Raw genomic sequence first — 14745 nt, 5'->3', positions numbered from 1 at the left:
CACTGAGCTTCAGACTGAAATAATGGAGGCTTTTTGGGAGTGAAGAGTCCTTGCTGAACTGTGCTGCTCTGACCCAGGGAGGGGAGGGCTGAGCAAAGGCTGTGTACCTGGGACCTCCTCCTAGCTGGGGCTGAACTCCCTGGCACGGGACTCCTTAGCATTTGAACAACGATCAGGAACAAAGAATTAGCAGAAAGAATAACGCTGTGAGAAGGTCTCTGGTCATGCCAGCTATAAACTGGCAGGAGCAGGCTGCTCTCTGCCAGCAGTGCAATGAGCTGCTTGTTCTCGGCCATTTTCAGGCATCATTTATGCTTGCTAAGCTCCTTCTTCCCACAAGAAATTTAGAAGCCTTTAAATGTGTATAGGAAAATGAATGAAAAGGCCTCTCTGCTTTCGATTTTCTAGGTAGCACTTGTTTTCTACTTTATACCACCCTACAGGAACAAGAGGTACAAACCTAAATGCTGTTAAAATAATAATAGAAGGTGACACTTTCATGTTCTCTCAGTTTTCAACTCCAGAGCTTAAGAACGTTTCCAGACTTGAGATGTGAAGAACCATGTAACGTTGTCCTGGTCACAGGTTTGCAGCAGGCTCTGGGAAAGAGCACCTAAATTGCATGCCGAAAGCCATCAGTGCCAAGGACTGATAAAAGGTCAAATGTGTTAATTAAATATTTGATCATCTCCATCTGGAGTCAAAGGGGCAGATTCTGGGATGGAAGGATGGAGACGTCAGCGTCTGCGCGACGCAGGGCAGCTGTTGTCAGAGGCTGAGCTGTTCTGCTGGTGGTTTCGGCACTGAGCCACTGCCTGGCTATTTCTGCCTCTGTCTCTGGGAAGATTTTTGTTATCGCAGAGCAGAGCGGCCCCTGGGCCATTCCTGTAGTAAATCTGACATGAGGTGATAGGTGAAGCCGGGCAGCGCCGTGCCTCCTGCAGACAGGGCCTTGCTCTTAGCTGTGCACAGGTGCTTCTTAATTCTTTTTTTTTTCCAGACTGTTGCAGGGGAGGACCTTTCCTACTTTTAATTCCTGTAAAACCAGGCCTGAGCTGGCTCCAGCCGTAGCCTGTGGTGATCTGCAGAGCCAGCAGAAGCCTGGCCAGGGGAGGGTCAGGAGGCAGCGGGGGGTGCATGGCCACAGCATCCTCCCCTGCGTTGCAGCCATTGGTTTGTAGGGGCTCGGGGATGAGAGTTCAACAAACAGAATCAAAAATATTGCAGGTGACAAAGGTAGCGCTAAAAAAGTGTAGGCGAAGTGCTCTGGAGGGCAGAAAAGTGGGTATTTTATGTGTCCTGAACCAAACGGGGTTAAAACCAGGCAATGCAGCAAGTGACACAAGCAGCTGAACCTGAGCCTTGTTATACTGAGGGAGCCAGAGCGTCCCCGGGGATTCCATTTAGTTCTCCTTTCGGGTTTGCAAGGAGACATGGCAAGATTTTCTACTAAGGCAGTAAATTCCTCTGCAGCCCTGCCTTTCTCCTGGTCTATGAAGGAGACACAATATGAGGAAAAGGAGTTTGGCGAGGAGAGGAGGGAAACAAAGGAACCGGCAAGCAAAAACTACTTTTCTGTTGCATTTGATCTGCATGGACTGCCAGAACTAGTAAGTGTGGAAGAACAGATTTCCCTGCTGAGCGGGAGGGAGAAAGGGGCATGGTCTCCCCTGCCGCGATGCACTTGCAACTTTCTATTAGCAAATCTCTAGTAAAGGCTTTTCTCAGCTAAAATGGGAATTAGCTGAGCGCTCGGACACCGTTTTGAGTCCAGGCTCTGCAGGACAACCTGGGGCTTCCACTGCTTCATGAAGCAAAGGCGTATCAATAGCATCGCTCTAGTGAGAAACACAAATCTGGCGTTGGGCTGGGTGAAGAGCTGTGTGTAAGAGGCGGGACAGAATCACAGAATGGTGGGCAGTGGGAGGGACCTCTGTGGGTCACCCAGCCCAACCCCCTGCCGAAGCAGGGTCACCCAGAGCAGGCTCCACAGGACCGTGTCCAGGCAGGGTTTGAATATCTCCAGAGAAGGAGACTCCACAGCCTCCCTGGGCAGCCTGGGCCAGGGCTCCGTCACCCTCAGAGGGAAGAAGTTCTTCCTCATGTTCAGCTGGAACTTCCTCTGCTTCAGTTTGTGCCCATTGCCCCTTGTCCTGTTGCTGGGCACCACTGAAAAGAGTCTGGCCCCGTCCTCCTGACACCCACCCTGCAGATATTTGGAGGCATTTCTAAGGTCCCCTCGCAGCCTTCTCTTCTCCAGGCTGAACAAGCCCAGCTCCCTCAGCCTCTCCTCGTAGGAGAGATGCTCCAGTCCCCTCCTCATCCTCGTAGCCCTCCGCTGGACTCTCCCCAGTAGCTCCTCATCTTTCTTGAATTGGGGAGCCCAGAACTGGACACAGCACTGCAGATGGGGCCTCACTGGGGCAGAGTAGAGGGGAAGGAGAACCTCCCTCGCCCTGCTGGCCACACTCCTCTGGATGCACCCCAGGATCCCATTGGCCTTCTTGGCAGCCAGGGCACGCTGCTGGCTCACGGTCAACCTGTCGTCCACTAGAACTCCCAGGTCCCTCTCCCCTTGCGCCTGACACTCACCAGGCTGCAGCTGCAATGTTGTCTCCTGTTTGTCCACAGCTTCCTCAGAAGCTAAATACTGCCATGGTTATTTCCTACTGTGGACAAGCAGCGGTGCTGCAGGACTCTGACCTACGGGAAAAGCTGAAACAAAGCGGGGCTGAACCCGTGCGTGTCGTGCGAACAAAATGTGAAATACCAGGCTGGAGTTGCTTCCTTAGCCCTCCAGGAAAAGCGCTGAACGGTGGCGGTAACGAAGCACCCGACGAGGTTCTCTGCGGCAGCATTTGTCGGCGGAGATGATGCTGGGTTGGGAAGGACAGCGCTGAGGTTCTGGGGGGAGGCAGCCGGGCCGGTCTGTGTGCGAGGGAGAGGGCCTCAGCGTGCTGCACGGAGGCTGAGCCGAGATCCGGAGTGGTGGCCGCATGGGAGTGAGGGATCTGTATCCAATTAAAAATTGGAGCAGCTCCTCTGCACGGACGAAGGAAGAGCTTTTCTTCTCCCCGAGGTGGTGAGCTGGAAGGCGAGGACGCTGCTGGGAAGGAGCGAGAGGCGTCCCAGCAGCTCGGCTCACCCCTGCGAAGCTGGGGGCCACATAAATGTGTTTTATTGCTTGAAGCGGCGAGGCTTAAATGTGCTGCCCGCGGATGACTGCAAGCACTTAACGCAGCACCCAGCGTCTGCGCGCCTGGCTGGTAAAACGCTTACGATGAGGCAATGGGGGACGTTGCAGCGAGCCCGGGCCGAGGGAGAGGGGCTGCAATGAGCCGCGGGGGTTATTGCCGGGCAGAGACGTCGCCACGCGCACAGAAATGCCCTTCCTTGCTAACCCGCTGCGTGGGCACGGTGAGCGTGCGTGGGGCTCTTCATTAAATGCTTTTTTAACAGCAAGTTAGGCAGGGTGGTGAAACCCAAGGTGGGGAGGAGGTTTCCCATGAGCGCGGGGCACTCAGCAGAAGGACGCAGGCTGCTCAGCAGAAAAGGAGTCTCCGGAGAGCTCCCAGGGGTGTGGGAAGAAGGGAGCCATCACCCAGCCCTGCTGCTTTGCTCTGTCCCCGTCCTGCGACGGGCGGAGGAGCGGAGCCAGCCCTGGCGCGGCGCTGGCTCTTCAAACAACTGCCGCTGAGCTGAGCGGGCTGCCAAGCGCGGGGCTGGATCCCGCTGGTTTTCGGTTTGAAGTGTTCCCAGCTGCGCCGCCCTGGGTGCCAGCACAAAGCCGCGTTCCCGAGCGTCATGTCCCAGCGTGACACTCAAACACAAGAAGCGCAGGGACTTTGCCAGCTGCCCCCCCCCCCCTCCTCGCCACCCAGACCAGGCGGCTGTGGGTCGGTGGCCATGGTGGGCTCCAGCTTGCTCACGGGGCTCTGGCAGCTCCTGGCGTGGGGAAGACGGCTGGCGGTATCCCCAAGAGCAGGGCTTTGCCCAGGCAGGACAAGCAGCCCGGGGTTGGAAGGGAGCAGCCCGGCAGCTCCGCTTCACCACAGCTCACCCAGCCGGGGCAGAACCGCCAAGAGCCCTGGCATCGAGGCGAAAGCTTCCCAGACGCTGGCTTGTGCTGGGAAAACTGCTCCTGGAGTCGACCGGGCAGAGGAGCCAAGACAGGCTTCTCCCCATCCCCCATTTCCATCTGCCGCTGGAAGCAAGGCTGGGATTCTGGGGCAAAGCAATCCCGGGGAGGGGCTGTGAGCTGGGCTGGTGAGATCCCACTGCGGGGAGGCTCTGAGGGCACCCAGAAAGCTGCGGGAGCTGGGGTGGTGCTGGGCCAGTGACCCACTGCTGCTGCCCACCCAGCGCCCGGACGGATGGGCTTTTTCACTGGGAAATCCAGAGGTCTGGCGGCCAGGGCGGAGGGGGCTGCGGCGTTGCCAAAACGCTGCTGCGACAGAGGCTGCAGACAGCGCCTGGAGCCGATCCGGCTCTGAATTCAGCAGCCAGCTCCTCCTTATTGCCCCCAGAGGAACTCGCAGATCCCGTCCACAGTGGGATCAGCCGTTACGGATCCTGCTCGGGGGACAAGTTAACTCTCAGAGCAGCACCCGTTTCTCTCTCCTTCCATGGGGAGGAACAACCCCAGGCACCAGTACAGGCTGGGGCGGACCTGCTGGAGAGCAGCTCTGCGGAAAGGGACCTGGGACTGCTGGTGGACGACAGGTTGACCATGAGCCAGCAGTGTGCCCTGGGTGCCAAGAAGGCCAATGGGATCCTGGGGTGCATTCAGAGGAGTGTGGCCAGCAGGTCGAGGGAGGTTCTCCTCCCCCTCTGCTCTGCCTTGGTGAGGCCCCATCTGGAGTGCTGTGTCCAGTTCTGGGCTCCCCAGTTCAAGAAACATGAGGAGCTACTGGAGAGAGTCCAGCGGAGGGCTACAAGGATGGTGAGGGGACTGGAGCATCTCTCCTACGAGGAGAGGCTGAGGGAGTTGGGCTTGGAGAATAGAAGGCGGAGAGGGGACCTAATATATACTTACAAATATCTGCAGGGTGGGTGTCAGGAGGACGGGGCCAGACTCTTTTCAGTGGTGCCCAGAGACAGGACAAGGGGTAACGGGCACAAACTGAAGCCTAGGAAGTTCCACCTGAAGATGAGAAAGAACTTCTTCCCTCTGAGGGTGACGGAGCCCTGGCCCAGGCTGCCCAGGGAGGCTGTGGAGTCTCCTTCTCTGGAGATATTCAAGCCCCGCCTGGACGCGGTGCTGTGCAGCCTGCTCTGGGTGACTCTGCCTGGGGAGGGGGATGGACTGGGTGACCCACAGAGGTCCCCCCAACAACCCCTGCCATGCTGCGATTCTGGGATTCATGGGTGGGGACTGATTTTAGGCAAAAACCCCTACAGCTGCCGGACACCGAGCGCTGCGGGAGGCGCGGGGCCGGGCGGCGTTGCCAGGGCTGTGAGCGTGCCGGGGGCTCGGCTCCTCGCCGCGGGGCCGTGCTGACGGCCGACGGCTGTAATGGCGGCCGGCGGCCATGATAGCGCCGGGGGCCGCGATGGCGCCTCGGCCTCGTGAGGCGGTGGCGGGAGGGGCGTGGCCACGGCGTGCGCTGCGGGCGTGGCCAGGAGAAACCACACCCCGTTCGCCCGAAAGGGGCGGGGCCCTCTGAGGGAGGGGGGGTGCGGCGCGGTGACGTACCAGGCGCGCTGATTTGCATACGGCGTGCGTGCCGCTAGGTGGGCGGGCGGTCGCGCCGGGGGTGGCGGATCCAAGATGGCGCTGTGCGGACGTGTCCGGAGCCGCTGCCCGGGCCCGGCGCTCCTCCTGCTCCTGGCGCTGGCGGCGCGGCGGGGGGCGGCGGCGGCGGGGGGCGGCCCCGCTCCCGCCAACCCGGCCGCGGCCGCTGCTCTGCCCTTAGCGGTGCAGGCGGCGGGGCCGGGCGCGGTGGGGCCGCGGGGTCCCCGCGGCGGCGGCGGGGGCTCGGGCAGCGGGTGGAAGCTGTCGGAGGAGGCGGTGTGCCGGGAGGACGTGGTGCGGCTCTGCTCCAAGCACAGCTGGGCCAACAACCTCGCCGTGCTCGAGTGCCTGCAGGACGTCCGCGAGGTGAGGGCCGGCCCGGGCTGGGCCTACCCGCGGCGGCGAACAAAGAGCGGGGCTCGGCGCCCCTCGGGGAGCGCGGCCCGCGCCGCCCGTCCTCCTTTACCTCAGGATTTTACCTCACGATTTTCCTTCTTGAAAGAAAAGCGGGGTTTGGTTGCGGGCCGGCGCCGGCCGCCCTTCCCGCGCCGCGTCCCCTCCGCTGCGGAGGCTCCGTGCGAGGGGGGGAGGGCGGGGGGTCCCGGGAGAGGAGCCGCTCTCCGGCCCCTCCGTCGCTCCCCGGGCGGGGAGGGGGTTCGGCGGGGCGGCGGTGGGTCGGCCTGGGTGCCTGGCGGGGGTGTCCTGGGTGAGGGGGGCTGGGGGACAGCGCCAGGCTGGTGCGAGCGGTGAGCTGAGGGGGCTTTGTTCCTTTAGGAAAAATTCCTTTTTTTATTCCTTTAGGTTGAGATTCCCACCGTCACGCAGAGCTCGGCTGCCGAGGCGGTTGGTTTCCAGCGCGTGCATCAAACTGGACATGCGGTCTTTAGACCTGGCTTAGTTTACGCGGCGAGGTTGGCCGGGCAGTCTGCTCCCAAACATCTGTCGGGAGCGGTTTGGATCTGACTCGGGGGAAAAAACTGAGTTGGCACCTCAGGGTCTGTTCTCGCCACATCCTTTCATTCATTCCTCGGTGGTCTGTGCTCGGTTTGAGCAAGGGGAGAGCGTTGTTGGGGAGCTGATTCGGTGTTCCGGTCTGTATAGTTCTTGGCTTCTTTGCCGTGGAGTCTGGGAATGCCAGGCTGGGTTGGTTTTAATGGTGTTTTGTCAAGTGGAAATGCAGTCAGGTAAAACCCGTGCCCGGTTCTCATCGGTTAGCGCAGAGACAGCAGATGGCAGTGACTTAATGGTTACCCTCATCAAGGGGAGCCTTGAACCGGCAACTGGCAGTGGTTACTTTCCAGCTTAGGATCCAAAAATAATTTAGATTTTTATCTAACTACATGTTTTAGTTTTGGGCAGGTAGTTTAAGGTGATACTCACGGCAGACTTTTTAAATGAGTTCTGATGCAACATCTCTCACAGTTATAAAATGCTCTGATATTTGCTTTGTGAAGAACTTGTTCCTTGCTCTTTCTTTCACTGGTCTGGGGCCTTTTGGACCCCCTGTTAGGGCAGCACCCTCTCCAAGACGACCTCAGAAGCTGCGCTTGCAGGCAGTGGCTCGCAAGCTGCCAGCCTGCCAAAAAGGCAAGCTCTCCTTGTTCCTTTCTTTCCAGTTGTGTGGCCCCTCCCTTCTCTTCCTCTGGTTCCAGCGCTTGCTGGTTTTCTGCCGTTTTAGTGAGGTGGACCTTTTTATCATCCAGTTCATCAGCTTTCTGCTGGAATAGTTTTTCATTTCACTGAGTTAGGCGAGTGTGCAGAGGGGGGTGAGCACAGGGGCAGGGCACAGGCGTGTGCAGGGAGAAGCAAAAGGTGAAGGGATGCCTCACATCACGGTTTCTTTTCAGCAAGTACAAGCCTTGACTTTGGTTCTGAGTATCTCATGAAAACTACACTCCCTTTTGAATGTTGTGTCTGCCTTGCGGTTTTCCTTTTCCCCTTTCAAAGCCTGCCTTGTTGTCAGTAGCTTGCTGGCTGTTGGTCTCATCTAGCTGTAATGCTGTCTGTTACCCAGTGCCGAAGGTGAATCTTTTCCCGAGGTGACATCCCAGGCATCGGTGGGACATCTTGGGGTCCTTTTGGATTGAGTTTTCTCTCCGAAGGTGCTTGCCTGCGGCTCAGTCCTTATTTGTCCGTCAGCCTGTGAAGAGCCCTGCCAGCCGGCCTTAGACTCAGCAGTTCCCCTGCCGTAACGCAGATGTGATGGGCTGTGTGCTGGCGTAAAAATTACTTCCCAGAGTGCTGCTCTGAAAAATTAATTAACTGGCTTCCGAGCCTTCCTCCTGTTTAACTCTTGATATTTAGGCACTGAGTAAAAGTCATGAGTTATAAACATGGGGGGGCATGTCGGGTGGTAGGGAGCGGGGTCGGTTGTTGTCTCGGATGTTTCCTTTGCGTTGGAGGTGACAGCAGAGGAAGTAAGTGAGGTGTTAGCTGTTACTCTTGTTGATATAACTTTTAATTTTGACCCTAGAGCATCTGACAGCTTGTTTGGACAGTAGCAGCAAAGTGACAATGATGTTGTCGAATGGGTGGGGAACTAGTCTGAAGTGATACAAGCCTGTTTAAAGAAGTCGGGCTGTAGTAAATGGAAGATTTGGGGGTGCTGCTGTGTGTGTGATAGCGTCAGTGAGGACAGTGCTTGGACAGTGCTTTGCTGCAAGTAGCAGGTAACGTTTTTAGATGCAGTTAGGCTACAGAAGCAGCCTTTTTTGCATAGGTGATTTTATTTTTCTCGTAAGAAACATTCCTCTAAAGTGGGCAAACTTTCAGTTTCAAACCAGGAGCCTTACTAAGAGCTGTTAAGATTATCAGTTGGTTTTTCTTCTTAGTGTGATAAAGAAAAGCTAGGACACTTTTAAATTGGAACAATCGAGGGAAGCCACTGCTTGAAAGCTTTCCTTTGAGTCCATGATCTATAGAGGAATGAAAAGTTGTGTTTGTTTGTTAGCCACTGTGAATACAGTCACATTGTTTCAGTAATTGCTGATTTGTAACCGTGAAACTTAACTTACTTTAAAGTAAGTCCTCCCTTGTTTTTGCTGCGTAGTTCTCCTGAATCTGAGGAACAGGAGTGTTGAGTCTCTGGTTGACTGGTTGGTACAAGATAGGCCTGTCTTGTCAGGTGAATACTGAGAGAAGCTGTTTAACACAATATTCATCAAAGAATAGTTTGAAACAAGAGAAAACAGTTAACCCCCCCCTGAAATAACCAAATCCCAAAATGGTAAATTTTAAAGTATTGATTTTGAGAGGTTACTTGTAGAGGGTCAATTTACAGTATTATCAACATAGATAGTTAAGCACTGTGCATTTTTAGAATTCTTTTTTAAAAAAAAATCAGACCCCCCTGACTGATTTCGAATACTTTACCACTGATTTTTCCATCAAGTCAATAAAATGCTTAATTGCCATAGTGCAGAGTCTGCTTCTGCGGATGCAGAACTCTTCTGCATTTCGGGTTGTTCAACCATTTGAAAGACAGAAATCAAGGTACAGTCATAGTTTTCTGCTTCCCTCTTAGCAGAAGAGTGGGAAGGATGCTCCTTAGTTGGAGGAGGTAGTGGTCAGAGCTAGTCAGCTTAAACGCCTTTGACTATAGTCAGAAAATAGAATCAAAAGCATGTTTTAATGCGTTTTCCAGAGGAATTAATTTCCTTCTAGTTAAAATTATTTGTGCACCGGGCATGTTACTGTTTTGAGTCAGTTACATTTTGTCATCGATGTTTTAATTGTTATCCGAATAACTTTATGCCAAGATATAAGAAAAGTAGAATGGGGTGGTATATAAATTCTGCTTTTCAAAAATGTGTTTGAAAGTGCTTTTTTCAGAAACAGTTCTGGTTGCTAGCCTGCTTCTAGAGACACTGAAGAGCTTGCGTTTCACTCAGCGTAGAGTGTGGCCTTTAAGCACTTTTTAATGGACTGCTTATTAAACTAATTTTCATGGTGGTTATAGTATAAATAAACCCATGAAATATTAACGTATTTGCTAGGTAAAAATTTTGCATGATTAATGATGATTTGCATTTAAAGCATGACTGAGTTGTTGAATTTGAGGTAGGAGACATTAGCAGGTATGAAAATATCTTAACCAGTGTAGCTCTCTTCTGGCTTATTAGTGAGCGTAAGTTTAGTGTTAAAACATACCTTAGGTCTGATTAATCGGTGAGTGAACTCGATGTCAATTGTTGAGCTTTACTTGCATTGCACTTGTAAAGATCCATTATTTAAAGCATTCTGTCCATCTGTGTAACGCTAATGCAGTAGAGGCTGAATGATTTTTCTAAGATCAAACGGCTGTGGTTAAGTTGGGATTAGAGATCAAAGTTTTGGCCTCCTGGGTTAAGAACAAAACAAGTTAATCTTGAAAGCTGTGTATTTTAAGAGTAGTATTTTTCCTGTTATTTCAGATGCGTAGTCAGTGTGAAAGGCCAGAAAATTCATTTAATGTGACTTACAGACTGGGAAGGGTGTAACATTTGGCGGGTTGGGAACTGGCACATTTCTTCCGTATAAATGTTTTGTTCCTCACTCTGTATGTACCTGAGCTCCTTAAGGGGTGTGAGAAAGTAGCACCAGTGAAATTACCCAAGTTTTAAAATTATAGATGGAAAAGAGAAACCGGACAATAATGTGTGCTTGGAGCCTTCATCTCGTTAGGCAGTGCTGTAGTTGTAGGAAAATTTGTGTGCGCTCGGTCCCTGTGCTTGTTCTCTAGTTTTTCTACTTTCTTGGTAAAAGGACAGGAAATGTGAAGGCCTCCCTGGAGCTTTTCGGTTGCGCTGAGGTGGAGAAGTGTGACCTCGTCACAGTAGCTCAATTTATTTTAATTTTTTTCCCTTTTATCTCCATAATTTATTGAGTTGAAGGGGGAAGGTTTTGTTTTGACTCATCAGGAGACATTATCTCATATTTGAGCACGTACTCATGTTATTTCTGCCTCTTACAGCTTTCCCGTGCACACATGGAGGCTGGCATTTAAAGTACTTTTTTGGAGATGTCTGGGCTGTGGCAGCAAATGACTGTTTACCTGTCCAGAGCTGTAAGTAATTGAGGGCTGTGGATTAAACATAGCGCGGGAGTGGGCTAGTTTCTAGGAAACGCAAATAGCGAGGACTTGCTGTTTATGGAGCTGGCCATCTCCTTCAGTGCTCAGAGTTTGTTTTTGTCCCTTGAAACCTCCAGGCATTCTCCCTGGCTTTCAGGTGAGCTCCTTTGGGTGGGAGCCGCCTGTTTCTCAGGGCGGTAAGTGTGTAGCTGTGGGATGGAGGCTGTTCTGGTTCTCTGGTCATTACTATTGCAAAGGAGTAGGCCGTTAGTATTCCAGTGGTGCTCTTACAGTGCCTGCAGCATTATCGTCTGGTTCAGATATCAACGCACAAAGGGTGGTGTTTTTTTTAAAGGCAATGATCAGAAACCTGGAAAATGTACCTTGAGCCTTGCCAAGGGCTTCGCTTGCACCTTCCTTGTTTTCTAAGGGGTATTGACCAGGTGATGATTCAAAGCCGTCTGCACAGGGCAAGGGAGATTAGGAACTCTCACATCCTTAAGAAAAAAAAAAGAGGTGAATTCTTATCTGTAGTTGAAGTTGAGCTAACTTAAAGTAAGAATGTGTTACAATTTTAAGAGATTGAGTTTGTTATTGGGCTGTAACTGGATGCTAGACCCTCTAGGAGTTGGAGACTCTGCATCTGTATTACAAATCGCCAGGTACCGTTCTTTCTCACACTGAATTTAAGGAGGAATTCACAGTGGTGTGTTGCAGATGCAAATTAATTTGGATGGTCAGGACTGGTCCCGCCTGCTTCTAAAATTCATAAAGTGGGAGATGAATCCACCAAAGTCGACGGAAGGGAAAGGCTGGACCTAGGAGGAAGGTATTGAGAAGATTAAGGTTTGAAAAAACCATAAGAGCTACAACAAAAGAAAATGATGGCGAGAAGACTGGAACACTCTCTGAAGCTTTTTCTACTGAGACTTGGCTTGTTAACCAAGATTAGCCACATTTTTGTTCTGAAGATTTTCCTTGCGTTCAGACAGTGTAAACCCAGTTTCCTCCTGACTTTTGTAGTTAAGTCTTCAAGTAAAATTCTAAATACACTTTAAAAGCCTGATTTGTGTTTGGGTTACTTACTTTGGCATCAGCCTTTGGCTTCGTCTCAGGATGTAGCAATATTTCAGAGTACCCTTTTCATCTGGCTAAAGCCACGTGTGAGCTGACTGGAGGGTAAGATGGTCTCTCTCCTGCTAGGTCCAGGACTTGCTGCCTTGTGAACCTGAGTGTTAAACTCAGGTTCTTAGTTCTCCTTATCCTTAGCGGTCTTAACAGTTGCTGAACTTCTGCTGGTCCGAGCGAGTTATTTTTATGGTTTTTTTTGGTGGAGGTGAGTTGTGGGTGGTGTTTGTTTGTTTGTTTTGTGCTGTAGTTGGCATGCTGATACTTGTGGTAGCTGGTTATGCCTCAGTTTGGCCTGGGATGTTTCGCTTAATAAAAAGGATTATTTTACGCATCTGCTTCCACTGGTGAGCTGGCACTGCTGGCCTGCTGCAGCTCTGGATACGGGGGAGAAGAGGAGGGGAAATACAGGATTTGAAATAAAGTTTGATGCAGGCTGTGGAGCCTGAGCATGGCTCACGATGAACTGAGAAAGCCGTGTTATGCAGAGGTCCGGTTACGGGGAAGCGATTTACTGAGCCAAATAGCTGAATGTTTCGAAAACGAATGTTCTGGTCAGCTATGACAGTACAGACAGGTACAACTAGATTGTGCTTTCCCCACTTGCATCCTCCCCTTCCTCCTGCTGCAGGATAGGAGATCTCTCTGGGTCTGGTGCTGCTTTGGGTTGTCATGGTCGGAACGGAATGGTTTGAGGAAAAATTATTCTAGGTGAATTATGTGCTGCCTTTATTTTCTAGTAAAGAGATAATGCATAGATGTGCTTTATACTGTAGCTTTCCTGCGTGTGAGCACCACTCTCGGTGGACTCTGCTTGTTTTGGTTGTTGGGAAACATACACTTTTGAAAAAGCTTTGCAGTTATTCTTAATAATAACCCCCAAAGAGCTGGAGGAATAAAAGGTATAGGTAATTGCCTTTTTACTTGAAATCTTGTTTCTTTTGGGTCTTCTGATGAATTTAGCTTTAAGGTCTGTGAAGTTGGTTGCTATGATACTAAAAAATAAAAGTGAATTCTGCTAGTTGATTATTTTTTTGTCATCGTGGGATGGTTTCGTTTTCCGGATGTTCAGTTTATCAGTACCAGTAGCAGTGTGTTAGGTGAGGAGCCAAGATCCTGCCTTCCCCAGGTGCCAGCTTGTAGCAGAATTGCAACCTCTGTTCATGAATACAGTGGATGAAAACCCATACTGTTCCACTCCTGGGCAGCGGTGGCATTCATTAAAGCTGTGTCCTGGCACGCTGGTGTCTGAACGCCTGCAGTTCAGAGCTGAGGAATTTCCTTCAGTAGCTGGGAGTCTGTTTTCTCAACGCTGTCTTTTTGAGGATGTACTGTCTGAATTAATTTTACTTTCTCCTTTGGATATGTGTATGTTGTAGCTCTTTCAGCTTTGTGACGAATGGTACACATCTAATATCTCTTTTTCCAGGTAACAACATAGGGACAACTTCTTGTAGTTTCCTTATTCTCAGGAGTTTTGAGTCTCTGCTGGAGAATGCAGCTGGTTGTGTTGATATAATTAAGTACTTATATGTAACAGGATAGGTTAATAACAAATAGCTGTTCCAGCCCTGCCATGCAAAATCATTCAGGCAAATGTGCTGTCTTTTGTTTAAAAAATAATGCCTAACTTAATCTGGTGGCGAGTTTGCCGTCTAGATCTCTTGAATCATAATGGGAGGCTCACCAGCCTTCATCATGCTCAGTAGTTTGCTAATTGAGACTTTCTTTTTAGAGTGTCCTGTTAGTGTGGGGTAAAATACTTTCCACCAAGTTAATTGCAAAACAAACTCAGCAGAGCATACATTCTTTTAACTGTTGAAGTAATTGCCCTACAAAAAGTTTTTATAGAATTAAAACAAAACTGCTTGGCTTGTAGGCTTTCTGTAACAGTCCAGGCTTGACTTGGGCTGAGTCAACTTCTGTTACACTGTTCTCAGCTGAGTTGCAATGAGGTCTGGAAGAAGCTTACAGTAAGCTCTTTCATTATCAAATTGATTTTTGGCTTGTGTCAGTGTCTGTGTGGCCTATCTACATATGTAATAAAATCAGAAAAACTAACCACCATCAAGTAAAATCACTGCCACGCCGCAGTTGTCATAATTTACAACGTGAATTGTTCATGAGGCAATTATTTAACCAAGGGCATGGTGATTTAAATGAATCTCTGTTAATGTTATCCTCTTACTGTTGAATTCAGACAGGCTAGTCAAAATCTGGCCAATTGATACAAGGTCCTGTGTAACTGCAGGTGGAGAGAACGGTTGACCGTGGGTTTTATTTGCCAAGCATTGTACGTTGCTGTTCACGTATGATGTTGTTGACCCTGCTGCTGTTTTCATTATTACTTTTGAACTGATGCTGTGAGCGTGTGGTTTTGGTGCTGCAGTACTCGAGATGCGTGAGTTGCTGTGCTGTGCGAGAGACCAAGCTATTCAGACTTGTGATGACATCTGTCTTACCTTACTGAAGTCTGTAGAGTTGGCTCGACTCTGCGTAAGCATCAGGTATGGTGATACTGTCTTTCTTCCTGCCAGTATTCAGACCAAAGGTTCAGTCTGCTTTGCAGTGACGTACGTGCGCTGTGGGTGACATCATTAAAGAAGTGTGGAAGAGTCTTTGAGTTGCGTGTTGTAGTTTGCAACCGGAACTGCATTCTAAATGAGAAGTGTAGAGCAACATGCAGGAAAATCTTTTTAGGCAGCATGGAACTGGAGAAGCTCAGTGTGCTGTAAGGTGTGGTTTGAATGGGAGATTGCGTATGGCAACCTTCACAATCCCATTTTCTTCTGCTTAAAACGGTGAGGTGAATTCTCTGCAACTGTCTGCTTCT

At 50.8% G+C, this 14745-nt stretch overlaps 1 protein-coding gene across 1 annotated transcript in view; it reads left to right on the top strand.

Annotated features, from left to right (window-relative positions):
* The first annotated feature begins 5769 nt into the window (after positions 1-5769).
* Positions 5770-14745, top strand: part of GLG1 (golgi glycoprotein 1) — an 85105-nt gene continuing 76129 nt past the window's right edge. The window contains exon 1 of the mRNA XM_075434141.1: positions 5770-6100. Coding sequence (XP_075290256.1) covers positions 5771-6100 — 330 coding nt within the window. The 5' untranslated portion in view covers position 5770. The remainder of the gene's footprint in view (positions 6101-14745) is intronic.

This window comes from Opisthocomus hoazin, chromosome 12 (assembly GCF_030867145.1).
Source record: "Opisthocomus hoazin isolate bOpiHoa1 chromosome 12, bOpiHoa1.hap1, whole genome shotgun sequence".
Classification (NCBI taxonomy): Eukaryota; Metazoa; Chordata; class Aves; order Opisthocomiformes; family Opisthocomidae; genus Opisthocomus; species Opisthocomus hoazin.
The sequence above is the reverse complement of the archived record's forward strand: the minus strand, read 5'-3'. Positions and strand labels throughout refer to the sequence as shown.